Source organism: Rhipicephalus sanguineus, chromosome 6 (assembly GCF_013339695.2).
Source record: "Rhipicephalus sanguineus isolate Rsan-2018 chromosome 6, BIME_Rsan_1.4, whole genome shotgun sequence".
In the NCBI taxonomy this organism is placed as follows: domain Eukaryota; kingdom Metazoa; phylum Arthropoda; class Arachnida; order Ixodida; family Ixodidae; genus Rhipicephalus; species Rhipicephalus sanguineus.
This window is the reverse complement of record NC_051181.1, coordinates 169,775,965-169,798,502: the sequence shown is the minus strand read 5'-3', so window position 1 is coordinate 169,798,502 and position 22,538 is coordinate 169,775,965. Positions and strand designations below refer to the sequence as shown.

The window sequence follows — 22,538 nt, the reverse complement described above, 5'->3', positions numbered from 1 at the left end:
AGTGAGGGGAATTAACAGTCTTTCCAACATCTAATAATATCTGGGGTTTAACGTCCCAAAATAACGATACGCCGTAGTGGAGGGCTCCGGAAATTTCGACCACCTGGGGTTCTTTGACGTGCACCTAAACCTAAGTACACGGGCCTCAAACATTTTCGCCTCCACTGAAAATACAGCCGCCGCGCAACGTAAATGCAACATTTAGTTGTGCCTTACGAGACAGTTTAAAAGCTATGCTCAAAACTGTTTTGCCTTAATTAACTTTGTTTAGATCATATAAGTTTACAAAAAGATACGACAAAGCTTTACAAGGCTGTGCTCAATTACATTAGCCTTTGCACATATGTTCAATGGGCTCCTTCAAATTATTTACAGCTAATAACAAATTATAAGTGTGGCGAGCACTTCTTCCAGCACAGCTTCACCAAGCACATTTACGTTGTCGTGATGAGTGAGATTGTGTTCAGTGAGTATGGTAGTGTTTTCTTTTTTTACATAGCAGAGGGTCTGCAGTATGTACATAAGGGTCTGCAGTATGTACTAAATAAAACGTCCCAAATTTGTTTGAACACACCTACTTCTGCTGTTTGTTTAAACTAACATGTCACAGTTGTAGCACCTACCACTATGAAGTGAAAGTCTGTGAACTACTGTCACGAAAAAAACCTAGGAAATCGAAGAGGTAATTTAAAACACACATGAACTTGGACTTATCCACAGCCACACTACAAGATTTTACGTATTGTCACGGGGTCGTGACGTCGACGAAAGCAGCAGTCGGTGTGTCCAAGATGAAACTTTTTATTCGGCCAAACTTGTGGCCGGGAAACGAAAAGTCAAACTACAGCAATACACATTGCACGTCGGCCGTCGATAAACTGATCTGTGGCAAGGCGCGTCGGCATTTATACCTGCGGCATCGAACATTCGAGCATTATCACTGGTGGCTGCGTTAGTTCGACAATAAACTGAGCTGTTTGCAATTGCACGCTCCAGCCTAACAGAAGATCCTAAAATAATCTGGAATGTTCCCAGACATTCTGGCACGGTTTGCGCAACGCAGTAACTACACGTGCAATTGGCCAATAACATAAAACATAGAAAGAAAGGAGCGCATGTGGCAGTATTTCAAGCCGGAGCTTCTAAAAGTAGCAGGGAGAATACATACTTGAGCTCCCAAGCCCAAATATATTGAAAAAGTAAATAACACAATAACAAGTATGCAATATATATATGACCTTTATTTATCCAGCATTGGCACAGGTTCACATCATTCCCCACAGTTTGATTTCGTGAGTGTTTGCTTGCAATAGAGTGCTCAAGTTCTGTCGAGATGTCTATGTGATGCAGAGATTGTGCTTACGGCTGAGCAGTTGTTTAGTGTTCTGTGCAAACACCAACAAAGATGTATACACTGCATGCCTAAAGCTTATTTTCTTAGAATTGTGCTTCTAGAATCTGTAAGCACTCGCCTTATATCTCTGTTTCTTTAGCATTCATCTACGCTGCATACTCAGCAGTCCGATTACTACTAGCGCCAAGAAATTCTAGCTGTAGAAACAAAATGAGCCTGAAATATTTTCTTCCACCTATTACCTGAATACGTAATACCTATGGTATGGCTTCACGGCCGAGAATTTAGCCGAGAAATTCGTGCCTGCCCTGTAGACACAACGCGATATCCCTTATTTGTAACGCATTCAAGGTGACATCGCAGAGCGAGAAAGATGCAGAACTGTACGCATCCGCGATTGTTTAGGTAAAAGATTAATCAAAACTACATTGCTCTCACTGCGCCAACTATCTGTCGGCGTAGCGCACGTTTCGTTTCCGACTCCACACCATGCACTCAAAGATCAACACAACCTGACAAGCGCCGCATAACTAAATGAAGGATAAGACCCTTGTCCTAAAGCTATGCTGTTAAAACCCAGACGCTGCTACACAATGAGAGCAACGTTCTTTCAGCGATCTCGGTGTTCAGTTATATGCACATATTTGTCAGCTTTCGACGTGTATGAGTGACTTGTTTAGCTTGGACCTGACTGTATACATTGCTTGTACCAGCTTGGGCACTCACAATAAACGATGCAAACCTTACTTGATTGACGTTGTTTTTGCCAGTCGAGGCCAGTTTGGTCACCTGGCGATAAATATTACACACGCGAGCAGCGATTTAGCAACGACAAAGAATAAAATACCACAGGGAGCAAAAAGTGCAGTAGCGCGACCAGGGCGATCCAACCGCAAAAACGCGTTAATCTAATGATGATGATAGTACTTGCAAGGTCAATCTAAATAGGTCGCGAAACTCGGAACGAAAAGTGGTCGGAAACCTATTGCGACAAACATCAACACCCGCGTGACGATTAAAGCGCTACTAGGTGAGGGGGGGACAAATAATGAAAACAAAAAATTAATTAAGCGTTTATTTTCATTAGTTTTAATTTTATTTGTCACGAATTAAATTAGTAGATTACTTTAATCAAACTTTAGTCTTGGGTATGTGGTTGAGTGGCCAATTTTTTTCGTTTATTTTCAGAAACAGCGGGCACATGCAGGCAGTCCGGTAACATGGGCCAACGGTTTTGCGCATTTTGAGATGCAAATGGCGTCGCTCGTTCTTGCGCAGATTTGTGCCTGTCGTCCGTAGGTGATTTCCTCGCATAAGCGTTGTTTTCTAGTCGCGGTACTGGCAGAAGGTAATATAGCCCATCGCAGCCATCGGGAACCGTTTCAGTGACTGTGTTTTGCCAGCGCACGGCCGGCGTGCTGTCGCCCTTCGGGACGATGAGTCCGCCACGCCACGTGAAGAAACGCTGCGCTGTCTATGGATGCATGAGCAACACGTGTGCAAGGTTTGTGTGTGTGATGATGTGGATTGTGTGGCCGTGACGGGGCGAAGAGAGAACGACAGTTCTGCTCTGCGGTACGCCTTGGAGGGGAAGACGACGAAAAGGAAGCGCGAGCGGGGCGTGCGGCTCGAGGAGTTGGAGCGCGACACGGTTGGAACGGCAGCCGCTGGTCGGCGGCTCGGGTCGCGACATCGCTTAACCAGGCGTCCGGCAGCCATGCGGACCTGGTGAGCCTGATTCCCGCTCTGTGCCCGGTGCTGACACAGAGACCGGCAGCCTAGTCTGTCCCTGGCCTGAGGTCCTGGGGCCCGAGTGGTGTCACGAGGTGGCCGCGGCTCATGTTGGCGACGGGCAGCTAACCTGCGCTGCAGTGGCCTGGTGATCTACCGGCCTGCAGTGCCATCATCACCACCACTACCACCTCGCCACGGTCAAGGCAGCGTGACTGTTGACTGCCAAGGAGTACCGGTGACGACCGACCTCGCGGCAGCGGCAAGAGTTCATAACGGCGAGTAGGACAGTTTGTGTTCGAGGCGTGTAGGACGTTTAGGATGTAAATAAGGAATGCTGTAGTGTGTTGTGTGTGAATCGTCAGAGTTATCGGTTGTGTTAGTCTGTGTTGTGTGTACAGAATCACCTGACTGCCGGTTGAATTATTTCGGATCCTGGGCCCACATTACACCATCACAGTGTGCACGTTGAATTGTTATCCTACTTCTGATTTCTGTGTTATATATTTTGGGGTAATATCCTGTTCAACTGCAATATTTCGCCAATAAAGTACACCTTATTTATCAAATCTGTCTTTTTCGTCTTCCCGTTATCTTGCAGGCTTCCATTATGGAGCCGTCATAGTGATAAGAGAAAGAACATGCAGCTATAAAAAAAGTAAGAAGCGGCGCCCTGTCAAAAAATTTCATAATTTCGCGCCATTCGCGTTAAAACGTGACGTCATTTCCGGTTCCGGTTGTGACGTCATCTTTTTCTTTTTTTTTAATTCTGTTTGTCCCCTCCTCACATAGATGGCGACTGTTGCAACAACTAGCCACCGGCTTGACACGTGGGCTTCTACGGAAGTTACGCTACCAGTTTACATATACCTTGGTACTTGCAGCGCCATCTCGCCTCGCTCTATTACAGTTCAGTACGCCGCCGCTACCCTTATTTCCGTACTACAGTCAAAGGTACAGTTTCCGTTCTCTAAAGTTGTAGATGTTCTCTGACTGTACACGCAGCTTACGAGCGAAGGCGGCTGCGACAAACGGGCTCCGTCGCGCTGCTCGATTGAAAACTATTGCGCGCACGCAGGCAAATTGCGAAAAAGAATTACAGAGTAGATGAATGACAACATGCCAAATTTATTAATGTCTTGTTTGAGATAAAGATGCCATAAAAGCGTTTCGGGACTTCCTTTTTTCGCAATCTTATGTTTAACCGCGGCAGTAGTATCTGCTGTGATCCCATGGGGCGCCCGGAAGCGTACGCTGCCTACGCTACGTCGCACTTTGCAAACTGCGTTATGTTGGGGTTAGTCCACGAGGCGCATCTCGACAACGTTTCCTCTTGCTGTCATAGAACGTTTAAGAAAAGCCGCAGCGCCTCACATCGTTGCTTCGCAGGGAGAAGGGCTACCTCACACGACGACGATGTTGACATTGCAGCAAGCTACCACCAATGCAGCAAGCTACCACCGAAACATCAAAACGAACCGTCGATCATAAATAACGACAAAATACGGCCGCTGCCTCGCTCTCCGCGTGAGATGGGGCTGTAAAGAAGGTAGTCTATAACTTGCATTCCTTGAAGTACGCGCCGATTGGAAGCATCACGAGCAAATTGCAACCGAAGCAAGGGTCAGAGATGCTGCCATGTTGTTGGATATCGTCATGCTCACTTCCGGGCGACAAGCGATGTTTTCTGGCTTTCCAGAAACCTGGGATGCCTTTCGTGCTTTTCGCGCTTGGCCAGTGGTCAGAACGACGGTCCGCTCGCGTTATCAGCGCGATCAGCCAGCCGTGTGGAATCGGAAATAGCATCGTTTCGCGATTGCACCCCTGCGACAAGCGACGGCGATGGATGGCCCTCCGCGACAGCAAATCCTGTCGGCCGTCGCTCAAAACTCGCGTGCATGCAGTTGGGCCTTAAAGGATTGCAGCGATGACATGGACGACGATGTCACGGTAGCACCCGAAGATCGCGACGAGTCCGTGTCGGCCACAGATGCGTTGGACTACTTGAGGAAACTCCGCATATTCATAGAAAAAAGCGGAACAGCGACCGAAGCGGCGGATAAAAATGCGGACGGTCTAGAATCGTTCGTGACGCAGAGTTTGTGCTGCACCCATCAAAAAATGATCACGGACTATTTCAAATAAACGTGCCTTGTCTGACGTTCACGTGTGCATTGTTGTGAGAAACGAGTTCAAGGACGTACCGTTGCAAAGGTAGGACGTTTGCGTTACTGAAATTCTATTGTTATGGTAAATTTTTGGGCTTTCACTATAACGACCTTTCAGAATAACTATCATTTTTCCGCGGTCCCCTGAAGTTCGTTATACCGAGATTTCACTGTATACCCAAAGGAAAGCATCGCAAAACCCGAAGCAAGATAAAATATTCAAATGGGCATGCACATGACAAGAGTTAATTTGTTCCTATGAAGTGGATTTCTTTTGAAGAAAGATTAATGGATGGTGCGCTATTACATTCGTCGGCATGTGCCTGTGTCATCATATAAGATTCGGTTATAACTTTTTCCATTTTATTCTGAACCTGCGACAAGATTGTGGTTTTCTCGAAAAGCGGCTCACATTTACACTGCGAAACGTGTTGCTGATTGCCCGGATGCGTGATTAGTTGACTGCGCTTGTCTGCGCTCTGTGTTTGTGTGTATTCAGTCCGTCCTCGTGCGATAAAAAGCGCGAATTTCCAAGATGCAACACCAACGAGCCCCTGTAGCTGCTCTTGTTTCTAGTTTTCTAGTTCTAGTTCATGGGGCTTTCGTGTTCCTGACCTCCCCCCTCTTCCTCGTGTTTACTTCTTCGTGGAATGCATCGCAGAAGAAAGAGCAAGAGCTCGAACTCTCACATATGCATTGAACAAAGGTCTGATATCGCTGGTTATTTTAGCAGTATTAGGAATAATGGCGCCTACAGAAAAAACTGCTCGGAGGCTGTGCAAGATGCTGCGTGTGGAAAGCTGCAGACAGGTATGTTTCTACCACCAATGCATTGAAGTAACATCTGCCAACGTATTGGAAAAAGAAGCTTCAAAAATGATGACGTGCCATTTTCACAAGATGGCAGAAGCTCTTGGGGAGCAAAACTGGAAAAACAGCTTTTCGATGTTACCTCTGAAAACCAAGAATAAACGCAAAGACGGACAAGGCCATATTAATCTTTCGGAGTGCCAGCTACCGGTGAAGGTGCAATGCACGATCGACAAGGGACCAAAGTTTGCGGTAAAACCCACTGTAAAACCGGCAAAGTTGATCGGAGTCGTACATTGGATTGCTAATCAAGTTCCAGAAGGAAAGAGAGAGGCAACAATCTCGGAAACCATGGGCTGAGTCATGCGGTATTCAAAACCAAAAAATCGAGGATGTGCTGTTAAAGAAACAGTCAACTATCTCACACACGCCAACTTGAAGCTGCTGCTAATGGACAAGACCGCAAGGTTTGTGGCCATGAAGAAAGATGAACAAAAGGCGACAGAAGCAATTATGAAGAACTTTGAAGCTACGGACTACGATGAAAGAAATCTAAAGCTGGTGCAAAATTTGACTGTAAAAACATGTGAAAGACTTGGCCTCAACAAGCTAAGAACGAAGGTAAAAGGAAGTAGTGAACTCACCCTAAACCCGTTTTTCAACATTAAGATGCATAAAGAAAACCGCCCCTTTCGAATGATCGTCGAGGACAAAGGAACATGGCAACGATGTGTGGCTGTGTACCTAAAAACGCATCTGTCTGTTCTGCCAATAGAAGACCCATGCATGCTACGTGGATCCGAGGAAGTGATCGCCTTCATCAAGGAAAGTGAGCCAATTATGTGTTTTTCTATTGACGTTAAATATATGTTTTACAATATATCACAACCGGCAGCTATCCAAGCCGTTGAAGAGTGCATAGAGTCGTTCGGTGAAAGGGCTTTCGAAAAATAATGTGGAACCAGTGTGCACGGTTTTATTGAACTTCTAAAACTCTATCTCTCTTCTAAAACTCTATCTGCAATCACTGTTTCTTGAATACAGAGGTGGTGTGTACACGCAGCGAGACGGAATCTGTATTGGCTCATGCTTAGCTCCTTTTCTGTGCAATCTTTTTATGGCAAAGGGAGACCGACTTTTAATGCCGTTTTTGAATGAGATGCATGTGAAAGCTTGCTTTAGATATGTGGATGACTTTCTGCTTTGCGTACCATACGAAAAAGCGGCTTCTGTTGACGTGGAAAAAATCTTGCATAAGGTCACACAGGCTTTTCCAGGGCTAGAATTCACATTTGAAATGCCAACTGAGTCTTCTTTAAAGTTTCTAGATGTTCATATTTTTCTAAATTGTGATCATACATGTTGGATGTACTTAACAAAAGGAATAAAGGCCATCATGAGATACAGTGCTGCGCATTCAAAGTTAATCAAATGGGGAGTAGCATCTTCTAGTCTAAAGCAAAGTGTGCAGAAATTCTGTCCTCATAACCCTTTTAGTCACGGTGTGTACAATTGTACACATCAACTTCGAAGTCGCATCATGCACCGCGTGTTTCTTCAAATGGCCTGAAACTTAGTGTGCACATTCGTACAGGCTTCCTAAGTGGACAACTAGCGCTTATTTAACTTCAATATGCTGTATATTGCTGCAGACGATCACTTTGCTAGAGACACTACCATGTTCGACGATCGTTCGACGTGCGACGTTCCAGGACCAACGTCAAGAGTATTTTTTTAATTTTTTCCTTCGCTCGAAAAGCATACAACCAAAAAAGAAACTGTGCATGCATTTTGGGCCTAATAGTTGATTCCTTTTATGCAAGGATTGAAGCTGACTGATTGCAGAATAATTAGATATTTAATTACACACTAATTAACATTAATTACTGTAACTCACACAAAACAACGCATTCCTTAATTTTATTTCTTGGAATGTAATACTGAGTGCCTTGAAATCATGCCATGGAAATTTGATGCATTTGCAGACAGTGCATCATAGTAATTCGTGACTGAAAGGGATAAAATAGCGCAGAGCGTCAACATACAGGTGGAAAGGCTGAAGTGCAGTGAATTTCCTGATTGTGTGATTGCGTCGGTGGCTGAAAAGCTGTTAAAGACAATTAGCGTAAAAAAGAATGGTAAAAGTGACGAATCCACTACTGAAAAAGCAAGTCCGATAGTTCTGCCATATATCCACACAGTCTCACATAAGCTAAAAAAGATTGCAAATGCACAGAATGTCAAACTGATTTTCTCGGCTCCGGAAAAACTAATAGGAATGTGTCGAAAAGTTAATGGCTGCAAGGAAAGAAGCCAGAGTAACATTTGCAGTATAAACCACGTTAGAAAGTTTGTGGAATGCAATAAGGGAGTAGTTTATGACATTCCTTTGACATGCGGTAGGAGATACGTCGGACAGACGGAAAGGTGTTTAAATACAAGATTAAGAGAACATCGAAATAACTGTCAACTAATCACGCATCCGGGAAATCTAGCAACACATGTTTCACAGTGTAAATGTGAGCCGCTTTTTGAGAAAACCACAATCTTGTTGCAGGTTCACGATAAAACGGAACGAGTTATAACCGAATCTTATATGATGACACAGGCACATGCCGACAAATATATCAGCGCACCACCCATTAATCCTTCTTCAAAAGAAATCCACTTCATAGGAACCAATAAACTCTTGTCATGCGCATGCCCATTTGAATATTTTATCTTGCTTCGGGTTTTGCGATGCTTTCCTTTGGGTATATATGCGAGGAAAATGTCTCGAAATAAAACAGTTGTTAGTCCGCGCTCTGTGTTTGCGTGTACTCGGTCCGTCCTCGTACAATAAAAAGCACGAATTTCCAAGATGCAACACCAACTAGCCCCTGTAGCTGCTCTTAACGCACACAAGGTTACACTGGTGTTACAGCCCGCCATATTCCACCAATGGAAGGGTCTCTCTCCGTTTCTGTGGCAGAAGCCATCGAGGAGGCCTCGCTGGGAACCTTTGTGAGTCGTTAGCCCAAATACTCACGAACCAGATGGCCCAAATATTAGGCACAGCGGAAAATCTCAGCCTAACACCTCACAATAGTGACAGTTCAGGACCTTCAAAGGAGGCAGTCTCGCCTCGGGGTGCTCAGTCTCAAAGTGAGGTCGTCAGGGATGACGTGCAGGACTCAGATGAGACGGATCCCCGATCGCTAAAGCACTCACAATCACCTTTGGCCAAGAAAGGTACTACAAAGACCAACAAGTACCAGAAGCCTGTCTAAAGCTGATTTTCTGAAAGAAAGTATTTTAAGCGAGGCACTCGCCGAGTCTATTTTAGCGAAACCATATGGTCACTTAAGATTCTTCACTGGAACTGCCAATCCATTTGCACGGCTGCAACCGATTTGATATACTTGGCATCGAAATTCACTCCAGATATCATTGCTCTACAAGAAACGTGCCTTTCAATGCATCAGTCTTTTCGATTAAATAGATTGAGATCTTTCCGGCAGACCGTCCATTGAAAGGCGGAGGTCTGGCATTTTTTATCAATAATCGAGTAAGTCTCGAGGCAAAAATTGCATATAAGCATATGTCACTTGAAAGCGAAATTTTCGCCTTGGAAATGATGTTGCCAGGCTGCCCGCCTCTCTTGTTATTCAATGTGTACTTCCCTACAGGTCTGCAAGATACTCGATGTTTGGACGCTGTAGTAACATCTGTTTGTAGGGATAAAATTGTGGTGGGCGATTTCAACTTGCATTGTACGTGTTGGGGATTTTGCACCAATCGGTGTGGTAAACGATTGTGGGAGGGGACGTCAGATAACAACCTGCGTTGCCTTAATTCTAGAATGCCTACCTTTATTTTTGATCGATCTCGCTCGGCCTTGGATGTAAGCTTTGTGAGTTGGTCACTCACTAGTGTATCGTGAACAGCCTTGGAGTGTGGCACCAACAGCGATCACTTTCCAGTAATGTTTGAGATCTTTTGCCCCATGACACTGTCACGTTCTCAGACTCGAGTATTTATTAATTATAACAAATTTAAAAAAGATCTAGAAACTGCTTTGGCCATCAATTCTGAAGACGAGAAGATACAAAAGCTATGAGACTAAGTGCATTGATCGAAAGAACGTACAAAAAGGTAGAATTTGTTGTTGAAACTGTAAAGAGTACAACCCATAGTCCTTGGTGGAATTCAGACTGTGCACACGATTTCCGATGATGACAGGTAAGTTTGGAAAAAACTTATGTATAACCAGTGCCCCCAAAATTGGTCTTATTACAAGTTTTACGCTGCAAGTTTTAAATGCACAGTTTCTTTAGCTAAAGAAGAATATGATAGGACACACCATGACTGCCTTTCAAAACCTAAGAACAAAAATGCTCTGTTTAGGTTTATGAGACCACGTAAAATTCTGCCATCCCCAACTAATATAGATTGCGAAATTATGTCGTCACATGAAATGAAGAAATCTTTGGAAGTCATAGCTAAAGGCCTGCAGTGTCGATTTACATCAAGTCATACAATTTGCAAATACCAGCGTTAATCATGGATTTTACTATAGTTACATTGGAAGAATTAGCTCAAGGGATTCAAGATTTGCCCTCGTCAACTGCAGGTTCAGACGGAACTACAGTTACTATGATAAAAATATTATTCAAGTTATCACCATGTGACCTCCTGAACACTGTGAATTATTCGTTAAATTACACCTGGATTCCATACAATTGGAAACTAGCTAAAATAATTCTGATACAAAAGCGACAAGGATGAAGCTATAACATAGAAAACATACGACTTATTTCTGTTACTTCGAATATGGTAAAACTCTTTGAGAGGGTGCTCCATAAAAGAATTACAATAATCTGGTTGGTGGAAGTATTGAATCCACATCCAATTGGCTATTGAGCAGTAGACTGCTCCATATGGTGCGCACACGCAGACTTGGAAAGCCGCATTCAGCTTGCTTGAAAAAGAAGGCAACATGCTGCTCTAGTGACACTAGATATAGCCAAAGCATATGACAGTGTGGAACATTCAGTTTTATCGCACATCTTACAGAGCCACAATCTCCCACAATATATTGCCATATAACCTTTGCATACGTTGATATACCGGTGCTGATTGACGGTTATGCGGTTAGTGCTTTAGTGGATACCGGGGCTGACTATTCGATTTTAAGCGGGAAAATGGCCGCTCTTCTGAAGAAAGTAATTATGCCCTGGCGTGGCTCACAGATGAATGGCTGGTGGACACGTCATCACTCTGCTGGGAACCTGCGCGAGTAGAGTTCGGATTTGTGGTTCTACTTTCGTAGCAAGTTGCCTTGTCCTACGTGACTGTTCCTGCGAGGTCATTCTTGGTGTTGATTTCCTGCAGGAGTATGGAGCTGTTATTGATCTCCAAGAGCATCGCATCACCTTCTCAGCCGACCTAGCAATCGACAGGCTGGACGATCAACGGCATGCCAACGTTCTTCGTCTTTCCACTGACACTGTAACGCTCCTTCCACGAGCCAGTGTCATAGTTGACGTCACATGCTGTGGATTACGAAATGGTGAAGCAGTTGCAGAAAGTAACTTGGAACATCTGCTCACCCAAGGTGTTTGTGCGGCACGGAGTATCATACTGTTTCATGATGGCCGATCTCAACTGCTTATTACGAATTTCAGTAACGAACATCGACACCTTTTCACTTCATTAGCGTTTGCAGATGAAATAGCAAACGTTCGGAACTGCTTCACATCTGAAGCAGTCGAGCCTGCAGATGCATCACTGGCCAATATCGATATAAATTCTGACATGTCGTCCGATAACGAGACAACACTGCGGAAGCTCTTGCTTAAATTCAAGTCATGCTTCACCAATTCTTCTAAGGTGCAGCAGACTTTCCTCACTAGGCACAGGATAATCACTTACGATGACGCATGCCCAATACACCAGCAGCCTTACCGCGTGTCAACGAAAGAACGTGAAGCGATTTGATACGCAAGTCCGAGAAATGCTTGACGATGGCATCTTCAAACCTTCCAACAGCGCCTGGTCATCTCCAGTCGTCCTAGTCAAAAAGAAAGACGGAACGCTACGCTTTTGCGTCGACTACTGGAAGTTGAACAACGTGACTAAAAGGACGTGTACCCGCTCGCATGCATCGACGACTCATTAGATAGGCTACACCGTGCCCAATATTCTTCCTCTCTGGATTTAAAAAGCAGGTATTGGCAGATTGAGGTAGATGAGAGAGACCGCGAGAAAATGGCCTTTGTGACTCCCGACGGCCTTTATGAATTTCGAGTACTTCCTTTTGGCTTGTGTTCAGCACCGGCAACTTTCCAGCAAATGATGGACACTGTACTCTCTGGAATGAAGTGGCAGACTTGTCTCGTGTACCTCGACGATGTAGTCGTCTTTTCTGAAACGTGCGAGCAACATCTCCATCGCGTGCGAAGTGTGCTAGAGGCTATTCGATCAGTAGATCTCACACTCAAACCATAAAAGTGTCACTTTGGTTATGAAGAGCTCAAGTTCCTCGGCCATGTAGTGAGCGCCAGAGGAGTCCGACTTGATCCTGACAAGCTTACTGCTGTAGCCACATTTCCGGCTCCTACTGACAAGAAAGCCATCCGGCGCTTCCTGGGCTTGTGCGCCTATTATCAACGATTTATTAAAGGCTTTTGATGATTTATTAAAGGCCTCTCTACCTTACTGCTTTATTAAAGGCTTTTCGAAGATAGCGGAACCCTTGACTCACCTTACAAGAAACGACATGCCATTTGTCTGGGATAATGAGCAACAGGCTGCTTTTGCCAAACTACGACAGAGCATGCAGTCAGCACCCGTTCTTGCACATTTTGACGATGATGCTGACACAGAGGTGCATACTGACGCCAGTAACATAGGCCTCACCGCAGTGCTCGTCCAGCATCAACACGGAGAGGAAAGAGTAATAGCCTACACCAGCCGCTGCCTGTCCCGTGCCAAGGCGAATTACTCGACCACAGAGAAAGAGTGTCTCGCAGTCGTATGGGCGATCACCAAGTTTCGCCCTTACCTCTATGGTCGTCGATTCAAAGTGGTGACGGACCACCATGCCCTCTGTTGGTCGGCAAACAGACGTGATCTCTCGGGACAACTGGCCCGGTGGAGCTGGCACCCACAGGAATTTGATGTGAACATCATTAATAAGTCTGGCCGGAAGCACGAAGACGCTGGTACACTCGTATGCACCCATTCATCTCGTCAGTCAGGAGGCAGAGGACGATGACAGTTTCCTGGGCTCTCTTAGCTCATCGGACATGAGCAGACGGCAGCGAGATGATGAAGAAATTCGACCGGTCATCGATTATTTGGAGGGTCGTAGCGCAGTTATACCAGGCCATCTATCCTGCGTGTTGATATCCTTCTGCCTCCGAGACAATGTCCTGTACAAGAAAAACACCCGTTCTGCGAGCCGCGCTTACCTCCTCGTGGTTTCGAGGGACATGTGGGACGACGTCCTCTTCGCTTGTCATGACGAGCCCACATCTGGCCAGCTAGGCTACTCACGAACACTCGCCAGAGTAGGCGACACTTACTATTGGCCCAGACTTTCAGCAAGCGTCAAGCAGTACGTCAAAGGCTGTCGTGAATGCCAGCACCGGAAGACATCCCGTAAGCCGGCTGGGCTACTTCAACCAATTGACCCTTCTCATAAGCCATTTGGCCAAGTCCGCATGGACCTTTTCGGCCCGTTTCCTCTGTCTACCGACGGCAACAAATGGATGATTGTCGCAACTGACTATCTGACACAGTATGCCGAGACAGAGGCGATCCCACAAGCCACAGCTTCCGAGGTAGCGCAGTTCTTCATGTGCCACATCGTCCTGCATCACGGTGCTCCCTCTACAGTAATAACAGATAGAGGCACAGCATTCACTGTGCAGCTTATGGATGAAGTTTTTTGACTAAGCAACGCTAAATATCGAAAGATGTCTGCTTACCATCCGCAGAGCAACGGACTTACTGAGCAACTAAATAAGACAGTCACAGACATGATCTCCATGTACATCGACGTCCAGCACAAAACATGGGATCGGATTTTACCTTACGTGATGTTTGCTTATAACACCGCCGTTCAAGAGACAACGCAATTCACACCATTTTGCCTTCTCTACGGCCGCGAAGTTCAGACGATGTGGGATGCTATGCTTCCTTGTCAAGACGCTGATCAGTTAACAACTGACGCCGAACAATTTGCAGAGCGTGCCGAGGAAGCTCGCCAGCTCACGTAGCTGCACATCGGTCTGCAGCAACAGGCAGATGCAAGACGCTACAACGTTCGCCACAGAGACGTATCCTACAGTCCAGGAGAGCAAGTTTGGTGTGGACCCCTGTTCATCGCCGCGGCCACTCCGAAAAGTTCCTAAGCAGATACTTCAGTCCGTATAAAGTGTTACGCCGCGTGAGTAACGTGAACTACGAAGTGGTTCCGGACACTGCGTCGTCAACACGAACACAACAAAGACAACCGAGCTCTGACATAGTTCATGTCGTGCGCATGAAGCCTTAGTTTGTGCGTTCATAATTTCTCCTACCGTTCATTTTCTCCCCCTCCTATTTGCGCCACTGACAAAGGCACTTTTGTCAGCATAAAAATACGCTATTTCGTCATTTTAGCATTAACATATTTAAGCTTAAACAATATTTAAACACTACCAATCGTTCAAACATGTTGACCATGCAAATACTATAGGTAGCGAGGCAGCGCCATCTCTGGCAGAAAAAGAGAAACTGGGGTGTAAGCAGCGCGCTTTTTTCCTTCTCTCCGCCGCGTTGCTGCTCGCTTCTGTGCACGTGCAGAGCTCTCGCGGTGCACTTGCGGTGCCTCACAATGTACCGCTTGCTGTGCGGCTTCAAAACGATTTTCAAGCTTGACTGGCACTTCCGAAAAGCGAACTTGATAAAATGAGAAAGGCTCGTCAATCACGTTAACGGTGAAGAGCAGACGATCGACGACAACGACGCCCGACTCAAAGCCAAATGCATTTCCCAAGTTGCGATTACACCGTGTAGGACGTATACCTCGAGGTAAGTCTCATTCTGTCATGTTAAAGATGAATAATGGTCCACATGCACTCCGAAATGAAGCCGTACATGCTATCGATGTTCTGCGGCGTGGACTACGAATCATGATTGTTGTTTTGATATGGCATGCTTATAGTAGCAGTCGTGTACTTTCGTGAACAAACGTTTGCGGCGTGCGAAAAAAAGATTATACGGCCATGGCACTGCTTCCTGAGAAGGTTAGAGTCAAGTCCTCCGTGCCGCTGGAGAATCACCCGCCGATTAAGACGTGAGGCAGCTAGCTGAGCTTTAACCACTGTGAAGCAAGATGAACTGCTCGCCTCATTTTTTCGGCACTCGCGTCATGCTTGCAGTCTCTTTTTATGATATCGACATGACAGGCGTATAGAACCTGCTGCGTGAACGCGGCTAGAAGATCGCACAAAGTCAGGAGGTGGTTACTTCAAGGTTGCAATTGCAAAGCGTGTATTAAGTGCCAGTTATATTTAGCGGCTTAAATATATATATGACCCTAATAAAGTGACAAAAACAAAGCAAACCTGCAGAACGATGTCAAAGCTTGCTGCAAATGCACAGACGTCCATTCCGGTGTGATAAAGCAGCCTTCCCGACGCGTGAATTGCAGGCGCCGTACTTCTGACAATGTGCCGAGTTCAGTTGAATTCAACCAACCGCGCAATGCTAACGGTATAACGCGAATGTGAACGTTCAACAACGACGGGTAGGTCTCACGAACACGGAGAATCAAAACACAAAGTTGCTTCACCTACAACCGTAACTGGACTTTAACAATACGAGAAGACAGCGAGTAATCATTAATGTAGTCGCTGCGTGCATGCGCCGCGTTACTTACCGATTCAGGTAGTCGGAACGAACGAAAGCGATGAACTCAGACAGCCAAAATAGAAGGCGAGACAGCGCTGTCAGCTATCCACGCTTGCCGCCTTTATTTCTCGTACGACACGCCCAGGAAACGATACAGTTTAACACGTGAATCGTGTGCCTTGGTGTTGTCTGCACTGTTGTGGCTGGTCGCTAAACCGCAATACTTCGGACCACGCTTGCGCTTCCGCGGGGTCGCTTCTGCCATCGCGGAAATGCGCAGCTTCGCACAGCAAGCCTCTCGGTTCAACGTACCCAGCTGACGGCCCCCCAGTTACCTGCACCGAGAGAAGAACGCGTGCGCACGTGCGCCAGCGTGCGCTACCACTACCGTGAAAGGGGCTGAGTCGGCCGCGCAGAAGGTTCAGAGCTTTCCGACAGAGCCGCAGCGCGGCTGGCGCGGCGCTATCGTCGCGCCGCAAACTTGAGCTTGGGTTCCCTATGGGAATTAGTAGGGTGGTTGTACTGCACGAGATATGTCGCCAAGCTACTATCCTTTGACCTTGGTAACGTGTTTTGAGTACTTTTGCAGTTCTTTTAATGCATCTGATAACATCAGCTTTATAGGGCGTTCATTCTTAACTCGATGAAACTATCAAGATGACTTCCCTACGTTGAGGAATTACAGGAATGGAATCGAACTGCCTGGCCATTCCCAGAGCGGGAATGGGCTAAGTTTTTGTTGCAATAGCAATTATATGGACAGTCTCGGCTGGATTTTGCCGTCGCCGTCGCCGTCATTCACCGTATATGTATAAGTATGTATAAGTATGTATGTATGTATGTCTGTATGTGGTGTATGTATATATAATATATATGTGTGTGTGTGTGTGTGTGTGTGTGTATATACAAAGTCCCAAAGAAAAATAATTAGGAAAATGCTTCTGAAGCGCGGAATCGAACCAGCGACCTGTCGTTCCGCAGCGCGTGGCGCTAACCACTATGCTAGAAAGCGCAGATCCTTCAGGTAGCTAACAGCGAGCGTTATATACACACCCTTTACTGCTGGCAGGACTCAAAGATGGCAGGCGCTTATAAGCGTTTCTTCATTACCAGCGAGATGGTGCGAGGAGCGCGACTGGCGGATTTAAAAGTCGTCGGCGAGCTCGCTCGCTTCTTCTTATATTTGCGCAGAGAGAACCTTGCCTTTCCGCTGTCTGCTCGCGCGGTTTTCTCGTGGTGAGGGGAAGAGGGATGTTTCGAGCTTTCACCGTTATGTCCGCGCTCATGTTACGGAGCGTACGAAAGTCACTCGAGCTCAAGGGACGCCGCTAAACGAACAAACAGAAGATGAGCGCGAACTATCAAGTGTCACAGCTCGACACTTGAAGCACGCTAGTTTCCTTCGCTGCTTCGGCCGCGTTTGCAACAGGAGCACTGTTCAAACTGAGAGTATCCATTGGCGAGCCTCACTTCGTATAGCATTAGTTTCTTGCTATCGCATTCATTGCTTCGCCCTTGCGGCGAAACTGTGACTTTTTTCATTCCGAGGAATTGAAAGGAATGGAAATGCGGCAAGTTCTAATTCCCCGGAATGGAATTGGAATGGAATGGAGGCGCCCATTCCGCAACACTCCTTCCCACCCACTGCAACGTGCTCAGCCATAATTCTTCATCATCATCAGCCACAGCACAAGTGCAGATAATGCCTTACAGATGTGTAGCGGGTACCGCCATTCTCCGAAGAATGACGAAAAATGTCATAGTGGGAACTTCGCTACTTCAGAAAAATTGCGATTAGTTATGACGTAGTGGGTACCTTGCATGTGTACTTGTATTAGTTGCCCCAAGAGGCAACAACGGGCTCTACAAAGTCCGCTCTTCCAGATTTTGCTGTGACAGTTCTGCATGCTCCACGCATGCCTGGCAATCTTTTTACAGCGAAAGCTGTTATGAGATCATTTCACCGGCCATTTTTGGCGCCGTAGTTGTCCGCCGCCGCCACCGCCGCCGGTGTCCATAACCAGTATCGCTCGAAATAAGAAAAAAATTCCAGGGTGGAACGAGGTTCGAACCTGGGCCCTCTGCGTGGGAGCCCAGTATTCAACCTCTGAGCAATGCCGGTGCTTGAAACTGCTTTGCAAAAAGGTCCTATACAGGCTTCATGTCGGGAAGGAACCACATTAGCATATGCAATATAGCGTGGTAGAAGAGTAAAATAAGCACCAAGCGTCGCACAGCGCGAATTCTGTAACCAGGCGTCACACAATGCGAATTGCGTAACGAGTAGGTTGTTGAATGCTTCCCAACCCATTACAAAGGGCTCTGCCATAATTCTTCATCGTCATCAGGCACAGCATCAACAAAGTGCGCATAATGCCTTACATGTGTTTAGCAGGTACCAACGCTCTCCGTAGAATGACAAAAAATGGCACAGTGCCTGCTTCCCTACTTCCCAAAAATTACAATGATTTATAGCGTAGTGGTTTCCTCGCAAGTGCACTTGTATTGGTTGCCAAGGAAGCCCATAAGCGCATGATCCACTTCCTCGGGGTCCCAGTAAAATTACAATGATTCATAGCGTAGTGGGTTCCTCGCAAGTGCACTTGTATTGGTTGCCAAGGAAGCCCATAAGCGCATGATCCATTTCTTCAGGGTCTCAGTAAAGTTCTTCGCCCCCCCCCCCCTCTCTCTCCCACGTCAGCGTATGTTATACAGCATGACGGGAGAGGGAAATAGCGACCGGGCGTCACCCAATGCAAATTACATAACTGGTGGGCCGTTTAAAGATTCCAACCCATTACAAAGGGCTGAGCCATAATTCTTCATCGTCATCAGTCGTCGCGTCAACAAAGTGCACATGATGCCTTACAGACGTGTAGCTGGTGTCTCGCTTCTCCGCAGAATGACGAATAATGGCATAGTAAGTGCTTCCCAACTTCACAAAAATTGTGATTTATGGCGTAGTGGGTACCTTTCTGTGTACTTGTATTGTAGCCCCAAGAGAGCTTACAACGGGCTCTAGAAACGTCGCTCTTCAAGCTTTCGCTGTGACTGTGCTGCGGTTTCAGCGCAGGCCTGGCGTTTTTTTATCAGAACAGCGGTCTCGCACATCACAGAGTACACTCAATGACGTGCTGCTTCTGAGATCGTGCTCACTCCCTTGACACAAAACATTGAGCCTACTAAAAAAATTCGTCTTTGTCTTGTGAGAAAATAAATACTATGACTTTCAAATGAATACTGGTTTGTGCTAGTTAGGAATACGTGGTACAGTTACTTCCACTCCTCTGAAGAACGTGTTTTACCCTTGTCCCACTTTCTTAAAAGGAGGGCAAGTAACTACATCACAAATCCAATGTTTTTTTTAGGATTGCCTTACCTTCGATTTTTTTTTCATACAAAAAAAAAAAACGTTACAAACTGTTACAGAACGTTTTTTTTTTTTTTTTTCGTTCCGGAACAGAAATGCAACGGAACTTTTTTCGCTGGAACGAAAATAAAACCGAAACGAAAAACATTTCGTTCCGACACCCTGCCCCTGTGTCACTTTTGTTTAGAAATGGAATCAATAGAACACTATGTTTTATCATGTCGCCGATACAGCTTACTAAGAAAAAGACTTCTTGTTATCCCATTCGCTAACCTGGGGCTGAACTTGACAATTGACAATGTGCTTACCTTCGGTGCTTCAGCTCTGGGCTTCAGCCACAGGAACCCGTTTGACGCCGTTTGTAGATACCGTCACGAAACAAAACGAGTACGACTTGAAATTCCAAGTTGTATAAGTATTTTTATAATAGTTATGACTTAAGAGAAAGAAAATAAAGGTTTTATTATTATTCTAATTTCTATTCCGGACAACGATTAAAGTGTCTGATCTGAATGTCTGAAGAATAATTATTGCACTCTTTCCTTATTACGTTATCAATGTTCAATACTGAAAATACCTAAAAAAAATCATGAGATCAATTCTTGGCCAATCCCCCTGCAGAGTGGGTATGTGGCAGTGGTTACCCTTGTTTCAGGCTAGTGAGAACCTGGCATAATTTTTTTCAGATGATTTTGCAGTCCCTAGGGAGCTAGATGCTGACTGTACAATCAGCTCAGTACATGCAGCAGTGGTTACATAAGTGAGCTGGCATCACGTTTCCATCACCATTGGTGGAAGAGAAGCGCAGTAGTGCTTGTTTTAATGATGATGATGTCAAGGAAAATGAAAGTGGGCAAACCGGTTGCCACCACAGGGACACTGCTGTCGGCATAGGTCGACAAAAAGTGTGGAGCTCACCCAGCCTCACTCATGAAATATATTTTGCCTTTAGGGCTCACTCGGACTCAGACTCACTGAATTTTTCTCAACCGGACTCACTTGGACTCAAACTTGCCAAAATATTGCTCACTGGGACTCACTCAGACTCGCAGCTCAAGCTGAGTCTGAGTGAGTCGACTCATGAGTCCATTAGCGTATAATTAACTTTTTCAACCATAGTGTCAAGGCTCTTTGACATCAATATCTCATAATTGGTGCTCTATGGTGCGTTTTGATCTCGTACCTTGAATTTCGAGTTATTGATGGCGACAATCCAGTAAGTACATTTTTATTGCAAAAGATGACTCACACGAGATGTTTTTATCAAGAACTTTCCGTGAAAGGATTTGCTGGAGGGAGGTCAAAGCCCCCTGACCCCTCTGTAACTCAAGCCTCTGATCAATAAATATTGAGGTGGCATACGAACGCTAGTGCTTTGAAGCATGTGTGAGTTGCGGAAGTATAAACGTGAGCTGACTCAAAGCTGATAGTAATGCTGAAGTTTAGTAGATAGGTTGGCAAAAAGATGTGGAGCTCACTCAGACTCACTCGTGAAATATATTTTGCCCTCCAAGCTCACTCGGACTCAGAATCACCAAAATTTTCCTCATCCGGACTCACTTCAACTCAGAATCGGGAAAATATTACTCGGCCTGAGTCTGAGTGAGTTTGCCAACCCATGGCTGTGGGTGAAGCTTCTTTGTGCCTTTCCTTTCGGGCACCAAGTGCTTCTCCAAGGATTCCATCTCGTGGCGAGGCTCGATAGCGTTAAGACTTGTTCTTCTTTTCTGGCAGGAGAAGATAGGAGTGAAGACCACCCTGATAGTGTCACCATCAAGCATTAGCTTCCAGTGGCTGGAAGAGATTGAACGACACCAGAAGGATGATGCGCTGCGTGTGATGGAATATCGGGGTGTACAGAACCACGGCTTTGTCTCGCCACTGACATTTGCCAAGTATGACATTGTGCTGACCACTTATGAGGTGCTCAAGAAGGAGCTCAACTTCACCGACTTGCCACACATCAACAGTGAGTACCTTCTTCCTCTTTTGACCGTGCTTTATCTGCAGATGCCTCAGTAAAGCTGCTGTTGAAGCACTACATTTTCTATGCTTCCTGTGCAGTGGAGCACTGGTCTTAGATTGTATCAGTCTTAGGTTTGCAGAAGCAGTGGTCTTTCTGTTATCATCGTTAATGCTCATTGATCCAAGCCGAAACTTACTTTGGAGAGTTTGGTGTTTCTAAAACTGAATGTAGAACTGGCGACAGTAGTTTACAGAACGTCGGCTCCATGGCTAGTGTGAATTTCTGCTCCTTTAATATGCTACACTTTTTATTTAGTGGACAACTGCGAAGGTGGCAAACGCTACTGTAGGCTGAAATGTGTAGCGTGTAGAGGCTTTGTTCCCAGGCCTAGGGAAAATTCAGCATTTTTGCAAATCTTGTGTGTTGCACACTTTTGTAACTGGCTGTAGTACATGTTATGCTATGGAAAATAAAAGGCTTGGTTTTGCTCCTGGTATTCATGCAAATGGTCAGTGTTCACAATGGCAATGGTGGGTTGCACCAGAATGCTACGCTTGTGACTTTCCATGCCAAGCTGTTCAAAAATGGCTTTAGTTCAGTTCCCAACTAAGTGGACAGCCTGTTTACTTTATCCTCAAGGTAATGTGAGTTTCCGCACTGTTGTGCCATTCAAAAACCATTCCTCTTTCTCTGAGGCTTCCCCATGGTCTGTGGCATTCCACAGGGTTCCCTGCTCGGACCTCTTCTCGTTATTCATGATTTGGTAAAAATTTAACTGTACGTGGTTGACTGCATGATGTCTTCGGATATAGATAGTGGCAGCGACTAGCTACGTCTGCCTTTGAAAGAATTGTAAAATAGTGTAGTGACTGGCAGATGGCTATCAACTTTGACAAAACACTTTTTATGAAAATCGCACGCAGGTGTAGTGTTTTACGTCTGCCATGCTAGTCATACCATAAAGTTGTATCCCCATCTTGGATTTGTTAATAAATAAATAACTAAATTTTACTGGATTGATCATGTGTGCATGCAGTCGTCGTAATTACTTGCCTCGTGAGAATGGGATGCATGCATAAGTGCATTCCCACTCGCCTCTGCTCACCTGATTTCAGAAGACGCCTCGATTATTCCAAGTCTCATGCAGCACCTGTTGGAACATTGTTCAATGTTTTTCTTTGGCTTGTGGTGGCGCTAGTACACTCTGCAAAACATGGATGAGAGAACTTGCAATTTGCGAGGAAAACCATGGCAGAG

The 22,538-nt window shown here is 45.6% G+C and overlaps 1 protein-coding gene across 3 annotated transcripts in view; it reads left to right on the top strand.

Annotated features, from left to right (window-relative positions):
* The window catches only part of LOC119397034 (E3 ubiquitin-protein ligase SHPRH), a 269,191-nt gene that overhangs the window by 61,442 nt on the left and 185,211 nt on the right, over positions 1-22,538 (top strand). For all 3 annotated transcript variants that reach the window (XM_037664462.2, XM_037664460.2, XM_037664461.2), the window contains exon 7: positions 21,050-21,284. In XM_037664462.2, coding sequence (XP_037520390.1) covers positions 21,050-21,284 — 235 coding nt within the window. The remainder of the gene's footprint in view (positions 1-21,049; positions 21,285-22,538) is intronic.